Genomic DNA, 25,422 nt, shown 5'->3' with positions numbered 1-25,422 from the left:
ACACACCTATGTATTAATTCACAAGTAACACTGCAAAGGGTAATATCAAAGTTGTCAGTCTCCTTCTAGAGCAGGAATTTTGCCAGCAACACATCTGATCATATCACTTACAAGATGTGCATTTAAATAAACCATACCACTGGACTGTAATGATTCATGCTTCAACAAAGTGGCCATCCGATTTATATCTTTCATAAGAAGACTGACAACCAGATTAAGTCATGTTCATTTAAATGGAAATGACTGTGGCTTATTAACACAGCCAGATGCACCAGATTAATCTCTCTTTTAATTCATTAAATAATTATACAGTGTATCTTTCAAAATTAGGTAAAAGCTCAACTGAGAATAAAAGAGGTATTGGGCAAGGACAGTGTAATGAAGTTTAACATTATCCAGCTAGTGAGTTGTGTGTCAGTTAAACCATTCTGACTGCCTATGAAATCAGGCATACGTAACTCAGCAAAACAAAGTGTAGTTTCATGCAATTAATCAGAGAAATAAAAACAAAACAAAATCATACTTTAATAGCATATGAATCCCTTATGTATCTTACAGATCCCTAAAAAATAGCAGTTCATTCATTGTTTTAATGGAGAACTTACTTGGCATTCAATCGGCTAAACTGATTTACCAGAAATGAAAGACTTCAATGCATCAGCTTTATGAGCAACAGAACATAATGTTTATGAAGTCATACCTTTTGAAATAAATGAATCCACAGTCAACCAGCATAGAGACGTGAAAAAGCAAGTAACAATCCCATACAGGCAGAGAAAATCCATTGGATATAGCTTGGAAAAGGAGATTGTATATATTTCCTAGATCAGAAAAAGCAAAATGATATGATATCCAATAAGTGAGGTGGCTGAATAGCTTTTTATTTTCTTCTTTGCAGCTTTTCTACTTTGCTCTCAGTTAGCCGGGCATTTAGAGAGAGAGAAGGATCTTGCAGAATTTTGTCCAGGCAGCCAGGCGTTTAACAATCTGCTCTCCTCCTGTTGCAGTACTGTGGATTGACAGATGAGGAGAGGCACACTCTGGAGTGGTGGGGGAAAAACTTAGAGAGACTTTGATACAGTCTTTTTGGACCCTTGTGAACTGTGCCTATCCAGGAGAAGCCCCATCCATTTAGGAAGGCAAAAGAAAGAAGGGAGGAGGAGAAAAAGAGTGGAAAAGGGAGGGAGGTCTGGATTTGCAGAGTACATTGCAGCTCCAGCTAGAGGATGCAAGTACTGACATCATCTGTAACATTGTAGTGCAGACACACCCTGGGTTCCCTCTGTCCCTCCTCTGGACAGAGGGGGTCTCCCAAATCTGTGACATGTGAAACTGTACTTTGCCTGCAACGGTGGAAGGGAGAAAAAAAATTCAGAATGATTCTACATGCACTGTGAATAATAGGTTCAGTGTTCCTGGTAGGAAAAATACACCAGTGGTTATATGATTTATTTATTTTACTTTATTCCATGCTTTGCATCCAGGTGACTATTTACTTTTATTTCCTCTTTGTATGGATATATTTTTGAACAGTCTCAATTTTCTGCTTGGGAATAAGTCCTTTATATAAAGTAACAATATATTATAAACTATTTAAATTATTTTAAATATATATTTTTTTTTACAAGTACAAAAGCATACAAATATGCATTTGGTGTCAGCAATTACTAGGGATCTGGAATGTCATTTCTGTATGTTTAGAACATTCAGCTGACTAATATTTATTTTAACTATGTTATTGTAGTAACTTGAGATTAATTAGATTTAACATTTATCAGCTTAATTAATTAATACCTTTCAGAATAAAAATAGCCATTTAACATCTGCAAACTGTAGCTTACAAATTTGTTTTTGTCTGTTAGATTAGCAAGTCTTATTTGTACATGTTGAGTTAATTCTTTAATTGCCATTTATAGGAAAACACCTGTATCATTAATTAGGATAACCACAAGGCCCTGGGAAAATGTTACAAATGCCAGTTGCACCTTTGTTCAATGTATTCTCCAGCTCCTGGGTAATGTTGAAAGTGCGAAAGTTTATGCAGGTTTTTGGAATGCAGATGATTGGACAAACCACATAATGCTTGAGACCTGGAAAATACATTGAGCCTCACTGTGATGGGGTAAATGCCTCTGGAAAGACAAGGGGGTAAATTTATCAAGCTGCAGGTTTGAAAGAGTGGAGATGTTGCCAATAGCAACCAAACAGATTATAGCTGCCATTTTGTAGAATGTACTAAATAAATGATAACTAGAATCTGATTGGTTGCTATAGGCAGCATCATGGCAACATCACCACTTTTTCAAACCTGCAGCTTTATAAATTTACAGCAAGGTATTTTTTTATTTTTTGAGAATCTTGGTGTTTTACTTACAAGATGTGGGGTGGGAGGTATTTTGCCAAGAACATCAAGATCACCCAAGTTATTCTTTCAAATAAAAAATAGGGAAAAACATAATGCAAAAATGTGCAAATAACACTTATTTATTTTAAATCAACAGCCAACTTCATAAACTACAATATGTAACCTGTAAATACTAAGGGACACCAACATTTTACAAGTTCGGGGAGAGAGGGATTTGGTCAAAACAATGAGACTGAAATTTATTTTAAAATGGTTTAAAAATCACTAGAACCTTGTAAGATAGATTACTTTTCACAACAATTCTGCTTATTGGGAATTGCCTTGTTCCCTTTTTAAGTCTCCATTTCTTTTTCCAATACAGAATATTGGTGTCAATATATATTGTTCATAATTTTTGGTAAGTCAATCTGTCTTAATAGGATATTTGCCTAACTCCTTTAAGATATATGGTCATTGTTGTCTCTACATCAATTTTGTTGCATTGGTTTTCATGGGACACATAATTGTTTATTTTTGGTAACCTTTTGAAATATGCGCTACCTGGAAGGTCTAATCCTGTTGACTTTCAAATGGGCCCAGGACCTTCAGAGAGTCACGTCCAGTAAGTGTATAGAGTATACAGCACTATCATAACTCTACTGGACCCTGCTCCCCAGCCAAACAGTCTATGTCGAATAGAAGGTTTTAGGTCCTGGTAATACAGAGTGTTAAAGTGGAGGTGCTCAAACCTTTGCAGTTATTGTTTGACAATTGGGTTTGGTCTCCATTGTGACCCTTATTACACCACATAGTGTCAGAAGTATAGCTCAGCGTGGGAGCAGGAATACCTGTGTAGAAGAGAGTGAGTGAGTAGTGTTACTCAGCAGGGAGCTGAGAGAGAGTGACTTCTAAGAAGACATTTTTAAACAGTGGAACTGTCTAAGAGAGCTCATGGAAAATGTATTCCTACAATCATGGCCAAAAGTGTTGACAATAACATAAGTATTGGTTATCACAAAGTTTGCTGCTTCAGTGTTTTTAGACCTTTTTGTCAGATGTTGCTATGGTATACTGAAGTAAAATTACTAGCATTTCATAAGTGCCAAAGGCTATTATTGACAATTACATTAAGCTTATGCAAAGAGTCAATGCCCTTCTTTTTGAAGACCTCTGCAATTCACCCTGGCATGCTGTTAATCAACTTCTTGGCCACCTACTGACTGATGGCCATCCATTCTTGCCTAATCAATGCTTGGAGTTTGTCAGAAGTTGAGGGTTTTTAATTGTCCACCCACTTCTTGAGGATTGACCCAAAATTTTGATGTTTTGATCACTGAGCCACATAATTATCTCTTTTGCCTTATGGCAAGGTGCTCTATCATGCTGGAAAAGGCATTGCTCGTCACCAAACTGCTCTTGGAGGATGTTTTGGTACCATTCTTTATTCATGTGTTCTTAGGCAAAATTGTGAGTGAGCCCACTGCCTTGACTGAGAAGCAACCCATGAATGGTCTCAGGGTGCTTTACTGTTGGCATGACACAGGACTGTTGGTAGGGCTCACATTTCCTTCTCCAGACAAGCGTTTTTCCAGATGCCCCATACAATCTGAAAGGTGATTCATCAGAGAAACTTACGTTACCTCAGTCCTCAGCAGTCCAATCCCTGTACCTTTTGCAGAATATCAGTCTGTCCCTGATGTTTTTTCTGGAGAGAAGTGGCTTCTTTGCTGGCCTTCATGACACCAGACCATGCTCCAAAAGTCTTCACCTCACTGTGCGTGCAGATACACTCACACCTGCCTGCTGCCATTCCTGAGCAAGTTCTGCACTGGTGCTGCTCCGATGCCGCAGCTGAATCAACTTTAGGAGGCGGTCCTGGTGCTTGCTGGATGTTCTTGGGCGCCCTGAAGCCTTCTTCACAACTATTGAACATCTCTCCTTGAAGTTCTTGATGAGCTAATAAATGGTTGATTTAGGTGCAATGTTACTAGCAGCAATATCCTTGCCTGTGAAGCCCTTTTTGTGCAAAGCAATGATGTTTCCTTGCAACTATCCATGGTTAACAGAGGAAGACCAATGATTTCAAGCACCACTCTCCTTTAAAAGCTTCCAGTCTGTTATTCTAACTCAATCAGCATGACAGAGTGATCTCCAGCCTTGTCCTCGTCAACACACTCACCCGTGTTAACGAGAGAATCACTGACCTGATGTCAGCTGGTCCTTTTGTGGCAGGGCTGAAATGCAGTGGAAATGTAGTTTTGGGGATAAAGTTCATTGTCATGACAAAGAGTGACTTTGAAATTAATTGCAATTCATCTGATCACTCTTCATGACATTCTGGAGTATATGCAAATTGCCATCATAAAAACTGAGACAGCAGACTTTGTGAAAAATATTTGTGCCATTCTGAAAACTTTTGGCCATGACTGTACTGCAGGCACTGCCATCCTCAAGCAATGTTATTAAGCATGATTTCATCTTTGCAGTATACCTTTTCAATTGTCTTTTCTTTCTCCTATACTAGTCCACTGGCGAGGGTACCTTACCTGCTTTCAATCAATTAAGCAGGGTATCAATACATAAATTCTGGTGCCCTAGGCTGGCCATCCTTCACAATTACCTTAGATCTCCAGAGGATTCAATAGAGAGCTATAGATGATAGCCAGTGATGACAGGATAGCTTTAATGACCTCCTCCTTATCAGTTCATAATAAATATGTTGATTACTTCCATACTTAAATACAATGATTCAACATGACACAGCTTTATGAAAGTACTTTCTTTTATTTCTTTTGTCATATCTCATTTGCCATTATAAATTCTCTTTTTAAAACATGCTGTATTGGTTTGTGTATAAATGTATATAAATAGCAAGATTGATCAATTCTACTTGATGAAATTTGTAGTAATGAACTGATCCATCTATAGCCAAAATTTGACCCAACTTGAATATATACAGGAAGAGGTCTGGAAAAAGTGTTGGCCCACTTTTCAAAATACAGCAAAAAAAATCAGTATTGAAAAATGCTTTAATATAACATTTGTTGGGTAAGGTAAGAGATCAAAAGTACGTGCATATATTTAGTTCTTCTAAAGACTCGAGAGAATGTTTAAGAGCAATGTTTTTGTAAACACTTGTGTCCCTTTCATCTCATGTATGTTGAATTTGCCACGTTCATGCAATAAAATGTAAACAGCCACGAAGCTGTGAAAAAATATGTACTAGCAAATAGAAAACAACACTACCCTACAATAGAAAGTTATTTATATATCAGTAGACAAATGCTTATGGTTTGATTAGGTGCATTTATAGGGGAGAAAGTGTTGGCAACAAAATGGTCCTTGAATAGCATGGCATTTGGCCTATAGGCTACTAGTTATAAACTCTGTTCCTAATCATTTCTGAAAAGTGTTTTTAATTTTACAAACACAATATTACCATATACATACTGTAAACCAAATGATGCACAAGACAAAACAAAAAATTTCAGATAACACACTTGCTCCCTCCCATTTATCCTTGAGAGTTACATTTTTCTTTGCAGTGAACTACCAACACAGAGTGGATAATTCAATTAGCAGGAACATTGCGGCTGCGCAGTTTTATCATTACTACTGTAAAAATATTCGCTAAGATTGAGCGGATATTTAGGTAACTTTAATTCCCCCCATATAAAGGCAACTTAATGAACTACAAAAAATGCAGATCAGCACTGCTTGCTTATTTGTGTAACGGTGTCTATTTGTACACAAAGATCATATCAAGGTTCCTGACCATTGTCTGGTTCTGCCCCCAGAAATTCAATCTGCACCAACTCTTGAGGACCCACCTCAAAATGCCAAAGGTGGAAAGAGAGAAAACAACACTTTAAAGTATTTTTACAGCAAAAGGACTGATTCCAGAGACCCTGATTGGTAACCCCATTTTCATTAATTAAAACACTTACATTGTTCTCCGAAAATACTGTTTTGTTTAGCTTTACTGGTGACCAGGGGCGGATCTAGAATTTTATTTTACGGGGGACGATGATGGTAGCAGACTGAGGTTTCAGGATCATTGGTTACTTAATTTGAAACTTTAGTTCTCAGAATCAAAAATTCTTTTTCTTCATCTGTAAAGTGGTCCCAGCTATGTAATACAATGGTTTTTGAGTAGGTAGTAATATGGCAGTCAGTATTTAAAAGACTACCAAATGAGCAGCTGCCATGATTGACTCTTTCTGGTTCTCCCTCTCTCTTTTTTTGGAAAGTTACAGTTTTGTTCTCTATAAAGGGAATCCCCTACCTGTTTGTTTCATTTCCTGTATGGGAGTTTTATCCCATTGTCTCAGTTTAGCTCAGTTTTTTGGTATGTTTTTTAAACAATGTGTAAATTATGTATGCGGTACAGCAGTAATCGAACATCAACTTCATTATTTTTTTTCTCCATTATGAAAGAGTACCCGGCTGATTTTTTTGTGGTAGTAATGTGTACCTTTTTTAAACACCCCTCCAAAAAATGGGATCCCTAATGTCAATTGCACCTAGTGTTTTTAATTCTATTTGAAAAAAACGCGTTTTTGCCGTAACGCAAAACATGAGGCAGATAAAGTAATTTGGTTTGGATTTTTGGATTCGGGAGGAAGAGTTACCTTAGGGGTCCAAATTTTGTGGCGATTCCTTAATAAACACCCGTGATACTTCAAATAAACGGGATAAAGAAGCTGCGTTTAGTAAATTATTTAATAAATTGAAAAATCAATATTTAATCAACTAATTGTCAGACAGTCAAGATATTTGGCAGAAATAGTTGTTTTTACATCCTCTCTTAACTAAAACAATTTTTAAAAAAAATCTGAGATGGGTGGTGGACATTTCATGTTTTTTTGGATGATCTGATGTTGAATGACCCAAAAGTTTTTATTATATTGCATACTGCACCTAGAAATGCACTTGTATACAGAGGGGGCGGGGAAAAAAATCTAATTCTTTTGTGGAGAGAAAAAAACTGCAAACCCCTTCTGAAAAGCAGGGACCAACCCTAAATGTTACAGGTCTAGCAATTTATCTAATTTAAATAATCTTGTCCCACAAAAAAACTTTATTGCATGTAAATGTACTGTTACTGCTCTCATATGCCTAATCCACACTCATCATGGAACACCGCTCATCAGCCCAACCCCTCTCTGTTATGAATCCCACAATCAGCGATTGATAACCTCTATACAGAACCTATGGCGCAGGATGTTTTTCACCATCATCAGCCACCTTTCCCGGAACCAAACCATTCACTGGTATTAGAATGCCTGCAGGATGATCCCAATAGTGTATAGTTGTTATCAGGTGTAAGTGAGGTAGAGTCAGGGACAGAGCCACATGTAGACAAAACAAGACAGACAGGACACAAAAGAAAATAGTCAATTGTCAGGCTGGGTCAGAGGGCAGAAGAGGTACACAAGGTCAATAAACAGGCAAAAATCCAACAGCAAGGTCCAGTAAACGTAGCCAAGGTCAAACACACTAAATCCAGCATCCGAAGATATACCAATCTATATAGAACTAAGGTACAGGAACTAGGCTAGGTAAACCTAACACCAGCAAGGCAATCATGGCAATGATTGTATTTACGTGGATCCTGGCCAATCAGCTGTTGGTTAGAAATCATGTGACCAGAGAGTGTTGGCAGATCAGCTGCTAGGTAGTGAGCAGAAATGAGTCTTGCATGAACTTGCCAGAAAGGCCAATGGCTAGATGGGCCGGCCCGACATTTCCTGGCTTCCTGGTGGCTGGCTCCTCCCCAGCCACCTCTGTTGCGTGACGGATAAGGGCTAATCTGCTCCCTCCCCCCTTATCCTCTGCACTGTTCCCTGCAATCTGGACACAGTTTCCAGAATTTTTTCCCCTGAATGCGGGAGGGGATCGTGCGGGGGGGCAAGGTTGTCACCAGTGTGAGAGAGCCATGGGGAGGGAAAGGGGTGCAGGAAGAGGGGTGTGAGAGCCAGGGGGGTAGGGGGTGCAGGAAGAGGGGTGAGAGAGCCAGGGGGATAGGGGGTGGAGGAAGAGGGGTGAGAGCCAGGGGGGAAGAGGGTGCAGGTAGGTGGGTGAGAGAGCCAGGGAAAAAGGGGGTGGAGGAAGATGGGTGAGAGAGCCAGGGAAAAAGGGGGTGCAGGAAGATGGGTGAGAGAGCCAGGGAAAAAGGGGGTGCAGGAGGAGGTATGAGAGAGCCAGGAGGGAAGAAGGTGCAGGAAGAGTGGTGAGAGAGCCAGGGGGGAAGGAGGTGCAGGAAGAGTGGTGAGAGAGCCAGTGGGGGAGGAGGTGCAGGAAGAGTGATGAGAGAGCCAGGGGGAAGGAGGAGCAGGAAGAGGTGTGAGAGAGCCAGGGGGAAAGGGGGGAGCAGGAAGAGGTGTGAGAGAGCCAGGGGGAAGGAGGAGCAGGAAGAGGTGTGAGAGAGACAGGGGGGAGGAGGAGCAGGAAGAGGTGTGAGAGAGACAGGGGGAAGGAGGAGCAGGAAGAGGTGTGAGAGAGCCAGGGGGAAAGGGGGGAGCAGGAAGAGGTGTGAGAGAGCCAGGGGGAAAGGAGAGCAGGAAGAGGTGTGAGAAAGCCAGGGGGGAAGAGAGGGCAGGAAGAGGGGTGAGAGAGCCAGGGGGGAAGGGGGAGCATGAAGAGGTGTGAGAGAGTCAGTGGGGAAGGGGGGCAGGAAAAGGTGTGAGAGAGCCAGGGGGAAGGGAGTGCAGGAAAATGTGAGTGCCAGGGGGGTAGGGGGTGCAGGAAGACGTGTGAGAGTGCCAGGGGAGAAGGTGGTGCAGGAAGACGTGTGAGAGAGCCAAAGGGGAAGGTGGTGCAGGGGTATAGATAAAGGAAAGTGTAAAGGAAGAGACATCTTAAGAATGGGAATGTCAGGGATGCAGCCATCATAAAACACAAGTAGTAATGAAGAATAGGAATGCACAGAGGGGACAAGTGTTAAAAAATAAATAAAAATCAAGCCTTCATACTCCATTCACTTATATTTTCCATACCCCCACTTCTAAATATCCACTTCGACCACTGCCCACTGTCCCTGTTCCCGACTGCCTGTGTGAGCTGACAGCTGCTGATCCCTCCTCGCCCAGCGCGCCCAGTAGGAGAACAGAACACAGGATGCCATAATCAGGTAAGTTCATATATTTTCTCGTGTGCAATGTGTTTTTAACCATCCTATCTTGAACTGGGCGCACTACTGTGTATCCAATGACGTTTAAAACACTATGTATTGCTCATTATTGCGCTGTAATGTTTCTTGCATATTCATCTGTACAGAGTTTTTTAATTAAGAGGAAAAAACGCTGCTTGTCATAAATTTTATCTGTGATTGTGTCAATATATCTATTTTTATTTGCATTGTAAATGGTGTATTAAGCGGCTCCTGGGACTCACACTCTCAGTATCTGATATGATGTACCAATTTTTATTTTTTAATGAGTTTTTGTCTGGGCACTACTAATGATTTGGGGGCACTACTATGGCATAATGTCATTTGGGGGCACTACTGTTTGGCATAATGTTATTTGGGAGCACTATTGTGGCATAATATGATTTGGGGGCACTATTGTGGCATAATAAGATTTGGGGGCACTACTGTATGGTATATGATTTGGGGACACTACTATGCCATAATATAATTTGTGGGCACTACTGCATGGCCAACTATGAATTGAGGGTAATACTATGTGGCATAATATGACCTGGGGGCACTACGATGTGGCATAATATGAACTGGGGGCACTACGATGTGGCATAATAAGAACTTCTGCCAAAGGCAAGTCTCTCATTGTTGAATATGATAGGGGCCCAAAGAAATTGCTGTACCGGGCCCAAAATTCCTTGTCGGCCCTGCCTGTGAGTCAAGGGGGTAGACGTCTCCAGGTAAATAATCTAAATGTTTCCTATCTTATCAAACTGATGGATCGCATCCAATTATCTCTCACCCACCTCCTCTACCCCTCTTAATTTATATACTGTGTTATTTAACACGAATAGAAAAGACGCATATCCAGTTACTGTAGTAAAAAAAATATTTTTCCCTGACATTTTGCTATAGATGGAAATACTTTTAATGCGGCCATGTGAGTTCAAATGATCATTCAATAGTTCTGTTTTTTCTGATATATTTGTTAGAGGTTTTTTTCATGTGGAATGATTCATGAAAATACTGCCATTACTATTTAATTGAGGGAAAAGAGTACCTGTTAATTATATGTGTGTAAGTACTCTGTTGTTGCTATTTTGTGGGAGATTTGAAAAAAGCAAAACATTGGTTTCCTACAGTGGCGCCTGTATAATTGGTGGTATTGCTGTAGTATGAGGTGGCGTGGTGGTAGCAATGTTGTAGTGTGTTTGGGGCTTAGTATTGCAAATAAATAGGAGAGGGTATTGCTGTAATGTGGGGGGTGATGCCGGTTGCTATAATGTGGGGGTAATGCTGGACACTGTAATGTGGGGGTGATGCTGGACACTGTAATGTGGGTGGTAATGCTGGATGCTGTAATGTAGGGGGTGATGCTGGATGCTGTAATGTGGGGGTGATGCTGGACGCTGTAATGTGAAGGTGATGCCGGTTGCTGGAATGTGGGAGGTGATGCCGGTTGCTGGAATGTGGGGGGTGATGCCGGTTGCTGGAATGTGAGGGGTGATGCCGGTTGCTGGAATGTGGGGGGTGATGCCAATTGCTGGAATGTGGGGGGTGATGCCGATTGCTGGAATGTGGGGGATGATGCTGGTTGCTGTAATGTGGGGGTGATGCTGGAATGTGGGGGGTGATTGCTGGAATGTGTGGGGGAGAAATGCTGGTTGCTGTAATGTGTGTGGGTATTGATGTAGTATGAGTATGTGTGGGGGGTTATTTATTGCTGTAATTTGGGTACTTATAATGTATTGTCATGGTATTTATTGATGTAATTGGGGTGCTAACAATGTAATGCTGAGGGTCATTAGGAGAAATAAATACCCCCCCACACACACACACACACTACTACATCATGTTGTACTGCACAAGTAACACGCACTGCGCCAGCATCAGTGTGCTACAATATAGTGCTTGGAGCCCACAACAGGTGGGCCTGTGTGCTTTAAATGCCAGGGCTGATTTTTAGTCCCAGTCCGGCCCTGACTGTAGATAGAAATAGTGCCTGAAACTCCATCCCACATTCCTCAGGAGGAATAACTGCAACTGAGATATAGTTTATTGAGTTGAGAAGGCCTAGCGTAACATAAATCAATGGGGAATATTCCACTAAACAGGAGGAATTGAACACACACTAAATAGTCATATTTATGGGTTTTAGTTTGACTGAATCACCATTCCACTTCAAAACAGTATGAGATTATCCTGTCATAGAGAACAACCATAAAATGTGTATTTTCTTAAGAAGGTACTGAAAAATAACTGACATTTTTAAAGACTAAAATAAATCATAATGTACACCGACTGGGCCCGATTCATTAAGTAAAGTAAAGCAAAAAAATGAGTAACTTTTCACCTTGGCAAAACCATGTTGCATTGGAGGGGGAGGTACATTTTAAATGTGGGGACAGATTTAAAGTTGGGGTAGGGCATGTCCTAGATCAACTTAAAATGTCAGTGTAAAAATATATCTGTGTCCCACATGAAAAAACAGCCAGTATTTTCCTTATGTGCAAAATAATAAACTAATTTGCACCTCTTGAATTGCAACATGGTTTTGCCAGGGTTCAAAGTTACTCATTTGTTTGCTTTACTTTCCTTAACGAATCAGGCCCACTGAGTTTTCCTGGCAAATTGGAAGGAACTGATATTTCAGTATTTGTACTGACCCTGGTTCTAAAAGTTTTTACAGTAGCCTAACCCACTTAATAGACCTGGAACATGGGTGAAACCTATGTAAAATTCAAAGCAAATACTCGCATTCAATTAAATTAAAAACAAAGCAAAAGGACACTGTCATATACTCTACAGATAAACTTTAAATTTAGAAAACAACAGTTGGTAGAATAACATTCTGTGGTGCCCCAGGCAAAAGTATGCACCCACCACACTATCCTTGCAGAAATGCTGGTTTTCACCCAGCATCATCCTATCCCGTCCTCAGCATACACACATATTGTCTCCCATTAAGGAGAAACCTCTATTGTTAGCCACACTGCACAGACTCCCACTGCATAAACAACTCCAAGCCGTTGATAATAAAAACACAGAGATCCAAGAGTATTGTGACCACATTACAGCATAGAGACTCTCATAGTTGTGGCTGCTCACCAGCTTTTGTTAAACTGCAAGTCCCAGCAAATGGCGTGCAAGTACATGCTTGGACCTGTAGTTCCACAGCACAACAGAGCGATTAGATGCCTTCCTCTTGGGGACCAATAACTAATTACTGTCTATTTCAAACAGTGCCTTCCAGAAAAACATAACACACAAAGGCCCACACTAGTAAATGCAAGAAGCTCAAGAAGAATCCCTTCAGCAGTGGTCGCTTCATTTCTACATTTTCCAAAAGTGAACAACTCCTACAGGGGCGAACGGAGGATTTTTCAGGGGGGGGTTTCCTCCACCCCCGAAAAAAAATAAATCCTAGAGTCCGGCAGCTCCGTTTCGGCTGCACTGTAGTATACAGCAGCCGCGATGCTGTCAAAGAAGCATCCGCGACGGTGCTGTTTACAATACAGCACCGCCGCGGACGCTTCTTAGACAGCGCCACAGCTGCTGTATACTACAGTGCCAATATGTAGGGCACTTTTAGCGGAGGGGGGGTATCTGGACACCCAGAAACACCCCCCTGCGTGCGCCACTGTCCTACCTCCCTCTACTAATAAACAGTGTCTGTAACCAGAGTTACAGACAATGGCCTCTCCTCTAATGAGAGTTACAGACAAGGCCTCTCCTCTAATGCAGGTTTAGCAAGCAAATGTGTAGGTCTCAGACAGCTTGTTATTGCCGAAGACCATGGGCCAAGACATCTTCCTCTTTCATTTCTACCACACCACCACCGAAAAAAGGGAAAAGTTACTGCCATGGTAGAAGTCGTATATGGGGTACAGCAAACTGAAAAAACGTGTTGAAGTCAAATAATTGGATGAAGTAAACCATATTGATTAATATAGTTTTACCGTGCGATTGCGATCAGTACGCCACGTGTTTTGAAGCAATCACACAATAAATAACACACACATACACTTACACATTCACTTGTAAATAGTTCCCCTTAAAATAGTTCCAACACACAGTCATTTATAACCAAATGTAATAGAGTTTATAATTAAATATAATAAAGTTAAAAGCACTTTATTGATATCTAAGGTTCAGGATACAGGAAACGTATCATGTTTAGTATCATTCTAATCCCCTATTTATCCTCAGACATCCGTTTCTGTCGGCTAAGAGATAGCATCTTGCGTATGCGAGTTATGGATGATAGGGAATTAATAATCAGAATGGTATTGTGTGTGTAATGCAAATAGACCAGTTTGAACCAGCTTTTCGGTGGGAAGATTAGTATACAGCTGTTGGAGAGCTGACCCCCACCCTTGGAGGGCATCGTTTGAACTGACCAATGACCTGCATTATACTGGACTGTCCTGAAGCCTGAACCAATGGAAAAATGTCATGACGTCATCAGTAGTTTTTTTTCTATACTGAAACTGGATACTATCAAGCTTTTTTTACCAGCTAAGACTCTCTCTGGTCCAGACTACACAGACAACATGACATTATCTTATCCTGGGCCTGGATGAAGCGTTAGAGGAGATGTAATGTATTCTGTGTTTTTATACTTTCCTGTTTGATTATAATATATATTACTGCTTTATTGCGTAAAAATGACTTGCTGTAAGTCCTGCTATATTTTGCAATTAAATATCTTTGTGTTTTGGAACCACAACAATCGCATTGGATATTGGACAATGTTTTATTGGTAAAATTATTTTAATAAAAGTATGCTCATTGGGAATGTTTTCTTGTAAAACTGGTCATCTTACCAGGAACAGCAATATGGCATTGCCGGTGCCTTAGTGGACTACTTTGAGCTGGGTCACTGGGCCACCTGCATTTTGTTTCCTTTAACATGTTCCTAATAGGCTGCTGAGTCGAGCCTTAACCCCCAGACTAAAATTTGCCAGCCTTCCCCTGCCTGTCATATCTGCATAAATATATTTATGTAGTAATCAACGCAGAACAAAAGACTCCCTTAGGTATAATTCTATGCTGGGGAAGCCTTCACTGGGAGCAGAATAATATAACAGCCTGTTTCACAGGTAGCCAAAAATTGATAAGGGAAGCCAGTATGTGCTCAGACAAAGACACATGCATGATTCAGCACTGGGAACCGTATTATTGTTTAGGCTTCCAACTGTTGTGGCAGATGAGAAGGATGTGTCTCTTTGTGTCAGAGATTAGCCAGTAACATCTGATGATGATGATGGAATCTATGGGAATGAGGGTATTGTTGATCGGGGAGATAACAGGTTGTAACGGGATGAGTTCTAAATAAATTGTTAGTAATGTTGACTCTGTATGGTGTGTTTGCTATTAAAAATTGTGTACAGTAATTGTTGACCACACTGTTAATCCCCAGTTCAAGTGCAATGTGGGTGATTGACCATGGCAAACCGTTAATTTAATGATAAAAAGCTAATAAAAAGGCATTCATTCTATGATTTATGATGTATTGACAATAGACCTTATTATAGCTGTTACATTTCTACTACATACACATTAGTGTATTCACCAATCCAAACTGCTCTTTTTTTGTGCGAGATTTTAAAATGAAATTAATATCACATCTGACACTCAAACTGTGAGTAGGGAAACAGAGACTTTTTAGGGGGGTGAATGTGTCAACCTGAGGTGTTGTAAAATCGCAGATTTTTGGCTTTTATGACTGCAGTATCTAAAACGACAATGTAATTAAAGCATAAAACGTGGCATGTGGGGTTGGTAAATTTATATTTTCCAACCAAATACACCAGGTTTTGTCTTTAATTAAATTAATGTTTTAAATGCCGTAGGCAAAAAAATGTGCTAAATCAATTTGACAATAGTCTATATTTGTTTTTAATTTTATATTAGTAATCTGATTATAATTATCATGGGAAGTATTAATCACAAAAGTGTTGTCATCTATCAGTATTATTATACTTGCTATGTTTACTATGGAGTATGACTACCAGAACGTATATAGTTTGAGATATTAGTTAGAGACATATGTTACTGCTGCAAATAGTGAGTTTTTGTATTCCATGTTTTTAATGATTCATCCAGTAATGTTGTATAACTGCCTATAGACCGGAACAATATTTTTGCTTTTTTTCTTCATACATTCACTTTAAAGAATGTTTTTCCATGACATAACACATTCTCAAGGGAAAAATTTGTTACAGAAATGTGGGTTACATCTGTACTTTTTCTGGAGGTGAGCCTGTTTATCTAAACTTTTGTCATCGCAGTACATGTGCCTTCCTAGACGGTGTCATTTCAAAGATGCTAGCCAAGCACATTTGTCAATACTTCTGAGAGCATGAGCTCATCCACCAGGCCAGCTGGCCCTTGTTGGATGTAGTTCAATAATATGTACATTTGCACTATGACTTCACCATGGCTCCCATGTTAATCAAGGCCCCCATGGTGGCACCTTTGTTAGCATTGCTGCCTCACAGAGCTGGGGTCATGACCTTCTGACTTGGGCCCTGTCTTGTATGGAGTGTGTATGTTCTCACCATGTTTACATAGGTTTCCACCCACAGTCCAAAAAGATTCTGATAGGTTAACAGACTGGTAACTAAAATGAACCTGTGTGTTTGTGTGGTAGGGAATTAGACAGTAAGCTACAAACAGTCAGGCACTGATGTGATTACTCTCTGTACAATGCTGCATTATATGGTGGTGTTATATAAATAAACAATAATAATATCCCTGGTACCAAAAATGTTTATTCCTGTCAGCCAATCACAAGCAGCTAATGTGGGAAAACACTGGTTATTACCCGCTGGTAAGTGGAAATACCAGTTATACTGGAATGACTATAATCATTCTACCTTGATCAGCTGTAGTTCGCATAGTTTTTTTGTTTTGTTTTTTTACATTATTATTTTTATTGATGTTTTTATGGTAGGGGGAAAAGGGTATAGAAAAAAGAAAAGGTGGAATCCATTTAACTATGGGAGAGCATGCTGCAATAGAATAAGGAGCATCAAGCGTCTCCATTTTGTAAGTAACGTGTATTTTAGCGACAGTTTTGTGGGAGGGGAGGGATGTTTCCATAGCTGTCCTCTTGCCACTCTGCTGGCTATAAGGATATGTTCCCAAATATAACTATGGTGCTTGGGTAGTTGGTCTGGGTAAGGATGGAAAAGGACAATAAGTGGAGATGGCACCAAAGATATTGAGAAGACTTTCCTTTCTAATTTAAAGACCTCCAACCTGAGCTGCTGGATAACAGGACATGTCCAGAACAGGGGCTGGCTGGCCGGGGGGCAGGCGGGCATCGCCCCCCCCCTCCCCCCACGGGCTGCTCTGTCTCTGTCTCACCGCTTTTAGGGCCGCCCCCCGGGTGTTCCACTACCTGATTATTAACGGCGGCCGCGTCATCAATGATGTGGCCGCATCGCGTGTCATGTGATGCGGCCGCTTGTGTGCACCCCGGGCTGATATCTGGCAGACCGTGCCTGGTCCAGAACATATGAAATGTCATTCAAGGCACCACAGAAGCACCAACAGAGGTTCGAATGGTCAGGCCATATCTTCTGCAGGCGAGCCGGGATGAGAGAAGTCCTATATAAAAAGAAGCATTTCCAAATAATTGGTGCATTGGGACATTTTAGAAGGGTTACCATAAACAATTTCCCGTTGGTTTAAGAAAAGAGAAATATTGAGGTCTGATTCCCATTTGCACTGAGAAGCATGTTTGTGTATATCTGAGAGGCAAGTCAGTTGTTGGTACCAGAATGTAATATCCCTTTATTATTACCCCTAGTCAATTTAGCGTCTATCAATGGCTGGGCTAAGTTCAGAGGTCAATCATGGCGAAGAAGGTCAGAGATCCAGTGGTGCAGCCACAGGTATTTATATAAGTCTGTAGAAGGAATGTAATACTTTTGTGCGCATATTTTTTATATGCAAAATTTTTCTTGGAGACTAGGACAGATTAAGAACATATTTTTTTTATTTAATAAAGTTAGGAATTAGGATTTCCACAAAGCTTTTTTTAATTAAAAATTGTATGTGTCTTTTTTTTAAATGTTTTTGTACCATTGGGCAATTATACAGGGACCACAGGGCTGGCAAATTTGACACCTCAGGAGTCCACAATCTTGTTCACTACCCTGTCCGCCACAGCCCAGAGGTGGTTGGGAAGAGTACCTACCGCTTTTCAGTGCTGGGCTGGTATCCTCTGTGAACGCAGTTTTTTATTTATTTTTATTTAAAACTGCACATTTCATGTGGGCTGTTTTATTGCATGAAGCAATTTTGTGCGTGGAGTATGTTAAATTACTAGATATGCCTGCAAATGCTCTTCTCCACCGAGTAGTCTCATTAAAAGTAGAGATGGGCGTCTCGGTTCCCCGAGAACCGAACCCACCCGAACTTAGGCTATCCGAGTACCGAGCCGAGCCCACTCGGAATCCAAATCGAGGCCGAACGTCATCGTGACGTCGTCTGATCTCAGGGCTCGGTTCTCGCAATATTTGAAAATTTATAAATACCTGCCTACACAGCAATCCATCGCCATTTGACAGAGGGAGAGATCAGGGTGTAGTCACAGGCTGATTAGAGCAGGGACAGACAATACAATTCTGATTCCAATTCTGCTAACAATTGATAGAGAAGAGAGGAGGATAGAGGAGTCTTTTTTTTTTTTCAATATTTGGCACTACAAGTGCTTTGGGGTGCCCCCCATTCTTTTGCATTAATATTTCTGGCTGTCAACGGTACTTTCTGTCAGCAGATATAAAAAATAATTTTTAGCACTCCCAAGTGCTTTTGGGGTGTCCCCCATTCTTTTGCATTAATATTTCTGGCTGTCAAAAGTCATATTTGTCAGCAGTATCTAAAACAATTTGTAGCACTACAAGTGCTTTGGGCTCAGAATGGATTCAAAGCAGTCCACATATGAGCAGAATGAGCAACCAGGTTCTGTCACCAGTCCTGATGGTAGTGTTCCCAGTACGTCATCTGGGCAAGGCGATGTCAAACTACACAGTGTTTTGAAATCAGTCAAAAAACCACACCCCAAATTTTTTTTTACTGTGTTGAAGCGAAAAAGAAGTGTAACTGAGGAAAAGTTAAGTGCCGATAAAAAAAAAATTGCCAACATGCCATTCTACACACGCAGTGGCAAAGAGAGAATGAGGCCTTCACCTTTCTCTATTAGTGGCAGATCCAAAAATGTTACCGAGCCTACAATTGGTGCACAACTACTGTTACGCGTCAAAGCCGAGCTGCAAGATAACAGTTAGGCATTAGAGGATAATGTTTGCTCTGAATCACAAATGACACCAATCCCTGTGGAGAGTCCATCCAACAGTGAGATGTCTAATCGTGAGCATTCTGTTAGTGTACCCATAAAGAGGGACTCTTTTAGCAGTTCTACTGATGTGTGCCTGAACAGCCCGAGTGTAGCCGTTGATACACAAATTGAGGATGCCACTTTGAAAATAGAAGAGGATGAAGGGGAGATTTGTGTAGGCGATAAGGGCGCTAATGAGGATGTTGATGATTATGATGCAGACAGACACCAAATTGCCTTTCTCAATTTCTATTTATATCCTAGATTATATAACGGCTGAATAGTTTTCTATTTTACTCCTAGTGGAGAGGGGTATCTGATACAGACAGATACCAAACTGCCTTTGTCCATTTCTTTGTATATTCGAATTTCTAGTTCTACAGTCTATGCAGGCTGCTTTTATTCTATTTTACTACAAGTGGATGGGGGGAGGCTGATGCAGACAGAAACCAGACTGCCTTTGTCCATTTCTTTGTATATTCGAATTTCTAGTTATACAGCCTATGCAGGCTGCTTTTTTTTCTAATTTACCACAAGTGGATGGGGGGGGGGGGGGGGCTGATGCAGACAGATACCAAACTGCCTTTGTCCATTTCTTTATATATTCGAATTTCCAGTTCTACAGTCTATGCAGGCTGCTTTTGTTCTATTTTACTACAAGTGGAAGGAGGAAGGGGGGGCTGATGCAGACAGAAACCAAACTACATTTGTCCATTTCTTTAGATCTTTAACTAGAAGTGTAGGGTGTAATATACCCAAAGACGATGGCTGCATTGCCAATAGGCTAAGATGGAAAGGAAGACAATCAGGTTCGTGTGCAGAATTAAGGACGGCCTACCAGGGATTAAACTGTTTTCTTCCTAATTTATTAGCTTTAGAATCACCTTACTTATCCAACAAACAGGTGGAGCACTAAATTTGGTTACTTTATGCCCAAAAAAAGTGATTTTCCAACAAAATAGCAAAACAAAAAAAAAAAAAGCAAAACCAAAACACAAAGGTAATCCAGATCCAAAACCAATACACGGGGGTCAGTGAGCATCTCTAATTAAAAGTAACGAGAGGATCCTATCTACCCCAGCCTTCAGAGGGGAAGGACAGTTTAACAGTACTCCAATGTAATAAAAGCTTCACACACAAAAGTGTGTATTAAAGATAGTCCCATTATCCCCAAACAAGCAATATTTTAGCAGCAAAATAGGAGTTTACTTAATTGAAAAGGGTGGTACTTAAGTTGTGGGAGCATTGTGATATTTACACTTTTGCACAGTGCACCTCTTAGCATATAATTTGAACTATTTTGCTAGGTTAAAGGGATAAGTCCACTTTATTTAATTCATATTTATAACACCATGATGTCTTTAAAGTCGTTTTTGTTCTTAGTCATTACCTTTTTCATTCACTTATACTACTCTTAAAAAGCTTGTTGGCAGCCTAATTCCTTTAGAAAGGGTCCTCTGGATACCATTAATGGAGTTTTAAGCTGTGATATAGGATCTGCTTGTCGTCCCAATGCTGCTAAGCTGTTCCAGTCTGTCTCAAGGCTCACTCCCTTCCTACATCTCTCTTCTGGGCCCTCCCAATATGCCAGACACCCTCCCTTCTCAATGAATGAGTGCTGAGACTTGACCTAGCAATTCCACCAAATCCGCCCCCCTCCCAGTAGGGTCGTCATAGATATCATTGGAGCATTCCAGCTTAGTGTTAGACAGTGACACCTTGTTTGGGTTTGTAGTTCTCACCCCAGACACTTAACTAGTGTCTGAAATTACCTGAGGCTAATGGGTTAGGATTCAGCAGTTCGATATATTTACAGTTGTGCAAAATATGTACAACAACTTGTACATATTTTTTTATACATTTGGGATTTTTTTTTATTGTTGTCTTAGATAAAGTAACCTTTAATATTTAACACTTGTAGAAGGAAAACAATATTTTTAACACTTGTAGAAGGAAAACAATATTTTGAAATTAGAACTTTTGCCCATAACTAGTTACTATATCACTACATACTTTTGCAATGATTAAAAGTAAAACAGACTATAACTACATGAAATAAAAGATTTGATAGACTTTTTGATTTGGAATGAACTGATTAATTCTCGGATATAATTGCTCAGTTATAACCCACTAAAGAGACATCCACTTTAAACTATAAAACACAACAGTAGAATACATCTTAGACTTGAACCTAAAAAATGCTGTTATATGACACTTACCAATCAGAACACCTCTGCTAAGTCTGGGTACTTTTCAGTGGAGCAGTAAAAAAGACTGGAAATATTATGGGTTTTATTTCAATACGCCTCTTGAGTTTAAAAATGCTCGCAGAGTGTAATTGTTAGGGCCCACAACCACCAGGATGAGCTTTTAGAACAGTAGTGTAGAGATCTTCACCTTTAGCAGCCGCCTTTCCCGTAGATCTTTAAGTGCTCACAGGTACTCAGATGCCCCCAGGTCTTAGGCTCAGAGTAGTAAAAGCTCATCCAAGATGGTCGAAGCGCAAATGGAACCAGGGCGCTGGCCCAGACTGGAGCAAGTGGTCAGAGGCAGGCTGAGGTCGGGGGTCCTTAGCAACACAGCAAAGTCCAGAATACAAGCCAAAAGGTCAGGGTCACAGGCAAACAGCGAAGTCCAGAATACAAGCCAAAAGGTCAGGGTCACAGGCAAACAGGCAAGGTCCAAGGTACAGGTAGGGGTCACAACAACAGATCAGGCAATAGATTTCTAAGGAGCAGGTCAGCACAGCACAGAACTGGAATACTATAACCGGCAGGGAGGCTAAGCCCTCCCTGCCTTAAATACAGAAACTAGCCAATCAGGGCTTTGCCCTGAAACAATCCTCAGGTGCAGGCTAATTAATTTAATTAGACTATCAATCAGCCCACAGGCTGTGAAGATTCAGCACACGTGCCCAGCTGCACTGATTGCCGGGGGCACGATAGTATTAATTTCAGCGTCCAGCCAAATACACAGAAGTGACGTCACGGTCATCATGGAGGCGGCCAGGACGCCAGAGAGAGGGCCAGTGAGTGGCGGCGGAGCCCGCGGCCACCGCGGCTCCTAACAGTATTGCTAACAGTTGTCATATCTTAATTTTCTGATTGCACTGCTAAGATTCCTAGATGGAGTATAAAGGTATTATAACTAATAGCCCAAAGGACAACTGTATAAAATAAATTGACATTTGTTTCATCCCAGGAATGCTGAAAACACAAACTCAACATTGGTGATCTTTAAATCTTGTCATTAAAAATACATTTTGTACCACAAATATTGGCTTAATTTATTTCTAAATGTCATAAAAGAACTAAAGTTCAGTAATGATTACCAGACGCGCAAGGTAGGTAGAAAGACAAGGAAAATGTAGGGAAGGTAGTAGTACATCATTGTGAAGGGAAGGTAGTAGTACACCATTGTGTAGGGAAGGTAGTAGTACACCATTTTGAGGGGAAGATAGTAGTACACCATTGTGAAGGAAAGGTACTAGTACATCATTGTGAAGGGTAGGTAGTAGTACACCATTGTGAAGGGAAGATAGTAGTACACCATTGTGAAGGGAAGGTAGTAGTACATCATTGTGAAGGGAAGGTAGTAGTACACCATTGTGTAGGGAAGGTAGTAGTACACCATTGTGAAGGGTAGGTAGTAGTACATCATTGTGAAGGGAAGGTAGTAGTACACCATTGTGTAGGGAAGGTAGTAGTACACCATTGAGAAGGGAAGGTAGTAGTACATCATTGTGAAGGGTAGGTAGTAGTACACCATTGTGAAGGGCAGGGGATGAGTCAGGATTCTGGGGGAAAACATATTTTTCAACGGCAGTTTTCTTATCCCACTTGCAGCAAACATGGCAAAACAGCAGTGATAGATATTATAGAAGGAAGATTACACAACTGATAGTCGCACAGAGTGAACTAGAAGACTATATTCCTTCTTAGTAGGGCATCTTCACACTGAACTGATTGGCTATATAGAGGGCATAAACTTGCCCAGTGTGAGGAAGCAGTGTAATCTGTTTCCACAACTGATTTATCATTAGAAAATGGTGGTAGAGTACGGCATGAAATAAGATTACTCCTAAATGACCCGTCGATTCAACCATAGAATAACAGACGAGACTCTAAAAGAAATTAAGGAAGAAGCAAAAATAATACAAAGGTCTCATTCCCCATCCTCCCTCCTCACCTACCCACCGCTTCCCCTTTCTTCTGACTTTTGTAATTTTGATAACTCATAGTTTCTGCAAACCAATAATGGTTATAATGCAGGTTAGATATATGTCCAAGATATTTATTATGAGGGTAACATAATTCTTGAATGTGGAAGCAGTTCTGTACCCACTTATAAATGTTTTCATTTTTCATATACCTTGTAATGTGAACACCCCCTTCTTTCTATACCTGGCCTTGATTGCATTATGTGCATAAATAATAAACGTTTTGTCATAATTCACACACACCGGGAAAGTGGATATCTACCCGCTAGCAGTTCTTGCTACTGAGCAAAGAGGCGCAGAGTCTAACATGCTGCTGATGTTCACCAGGGACCCCGATGAGGTTTGGTCTTAGCTACAGGTTGCGGCCTTCAGAGTCAGTAGCTAGAGGTAGCGGATACACAGATAAAGCGTAGTGGTCTAGCCGGGTCAGTACCAGGAGATCCAAGCAAAGCCTGAATCGAGAAGCTGAAGAATGGTCAGGATAGCTGAGATCAAACCAGGAATCCGAACAGAACCAGAATCGAGAAGCTAAAGAATGGTCAGCAACAAGCAGAACGACAACAGGAAGTCCAATTAAAAGGAAATAATAGATGCAGACAGGACCCAGGAACAGACCAAGGAGTTATCCAATACTCAGGTACTCGATCAGTGCCAGAGTCAACCTTAAATAGGCTGTATTAGAGCATTTCCGGTGGTCAGGTGAAAACACGTTGATCTTTGATAGGTTTTTTGAAAGTTGCTTCCTGTTGCCATGTACCCCCACGAGAGAAGTTGTCCTTCCCCGTTGTGAGAGGAGAGAGCAGGGATGGTGCATGACACGTTTTAAAAAAGAAAGTGGTTGTATGGCAGTAGGAACAGAAAACCCAGGCAGATTGCTATTCAAACATCTACCGAATCCCCTGTACTGAATGGTAGCAAACAATACTAACCAGTGCTAGCACCACAGCTTGTCACATCCTGGAATGAAAAAGCCATTCTAAGGCTTACTCTTCCCATAAGCCGCCAAGCCCTTTTTTTATCACAGCAAGGGTAATACAGGCATTTTATTGTCTTAGCTCCCTCAACCAATATTGTTACACCCTTTAGAACATTGCTCAAAGAGAGATTATTGTTATATTTCTGAAGGATGACCACCTTCAACCGAGTAAAAATCAGATACATTCTCCTCAAAATCATAATACATAATCGTCAATTCTCCCACCTCACAGACAAATTTATAAATTTGTCTCTTAAAACTATATCTTTCTTCTTCCTTTCACATATCTTGCCACAACTGCCATCTCCAACCACACCGCTAAGGTCTCAACTAGAATACTCTATCACTTTATCAATGCAGATCTTTCCGCAAATCATACAAGTGTACATCGGAGGTCTTCCACCTGACATGCAGTAAGAGAATTATAAGCAAACCGTAAATTACTTTTTTCTTCATCAATTGTAAAGCTCTGCAAAGTATGTGGGCAATATGTAAATGTTAAGAGTAATAATAAACAGTTTATTTCTCCACACACCTGCAACCAAAGCAAATCCTTCCTCCCCCACACCAACAAACTGACATACTGGCAGAATCTAAACCCAAGTTTACTCCATAATGCCTGATATGAGCTTTCCACTATGCCCAATGAATATATGATTTGCATAGTAAGTATAACAATTGGTAATCAACCTGAAGGATTGTGGAAAAATGAAAATCACTGAAGAACAAAACTATCCTCCCAACATATAAGATGTATGTATATAAAGCCCGCCACCCAATATCTGTAATGGAATCTTCACTGAACCCCAGTCTTGTGTCACACTTCTGGTATCACAAATGGAATCCAATAGCCAGGTAGTTCTGTAGTAAACAGGATTTATTTTGATATATATAAATCTGAAATATCTAACAACTGAAAATTACAGTATCAAGACAGATAAAGGTCTGGTAGAAATATCAAGCAATTGTATTCCAAATCACAAGAGGGAGCAAGGTTCTGTGGAAGCATCAAGTTCAGATACAAACACAATACTCAAGCAAAGGCTTCAAACCAGGAAGTGCCTTTTCTAGGCCCAAACAGGAAATGAGATCCAAGACGGAATCTTCATGAGACAGTCCTGGCCATCTTGGATAAGTGCAATTCTAAGGTCAAGTTCGTGACATCTTGTCACTCAAATACTTAAAAAATGTGTGATATAAACCCAGCCATATAACATCCAGACCTAATATTGCCAAATTCAATTTCTTCAACCCAATTAGAAAACCTACCCATATAACATAACTGTAGCAAGAAACTTATGCAAGTAATTCTTCATAAACTACTGCTCTAGTATCCATGTTTATTTGCAGTGATATAGAGTCGGTCTCGACATAAGACTATTACAAC

The 25,422-nt window shown here is 40.5% G+C and overlaps 1 protein-coding gene across 1 annotated transcript in view; it reads right to left on the bottom strand.

Moving 5' to 3' along the window:
* Positions 1–1,140, bottom strand: part of ADAMTS14 (ADAM metallopeptidase with thrombospondin type 1 motif 14) — a 132,684-nt gene extending 131,544 nt beyond the window's left edge. The window contains exon 1 of the mRNA XM_075215202.1: positions 701–1,140. Coding sequence (XP_075071303.1) covers positions 701–785 — 85 coding nt within the window. The 5' untranslated portion in view covers positions 786–1,140. The remainder of the gene's footprint in view (positions 1–700) is intronic.
* Between the last annotated feature and the right edge of the window lie 24,282 nt (positions 1,141–25,422).

Source organism: Mixophyes fleayi, chromosome 6 (assembly GCF_038048845.1).
Source record: "Mixophyes fleayi isolate aMixFle1 chromosome 6, aMixFle1.hap1, whole genome shotgun sequence".
Classification (NCBI taxonomy): Eukaryota; Metazoa; Chordata; class Amphibia; order Anura; family Limnodynastidae; genus Mixophyes; species Mixophyes fleayi.
The sequence above is the reverse complement of the archived record's forward strand: the minus strand, read 5'-3'. Positions and strand labels throughout refer to the sequence as shown.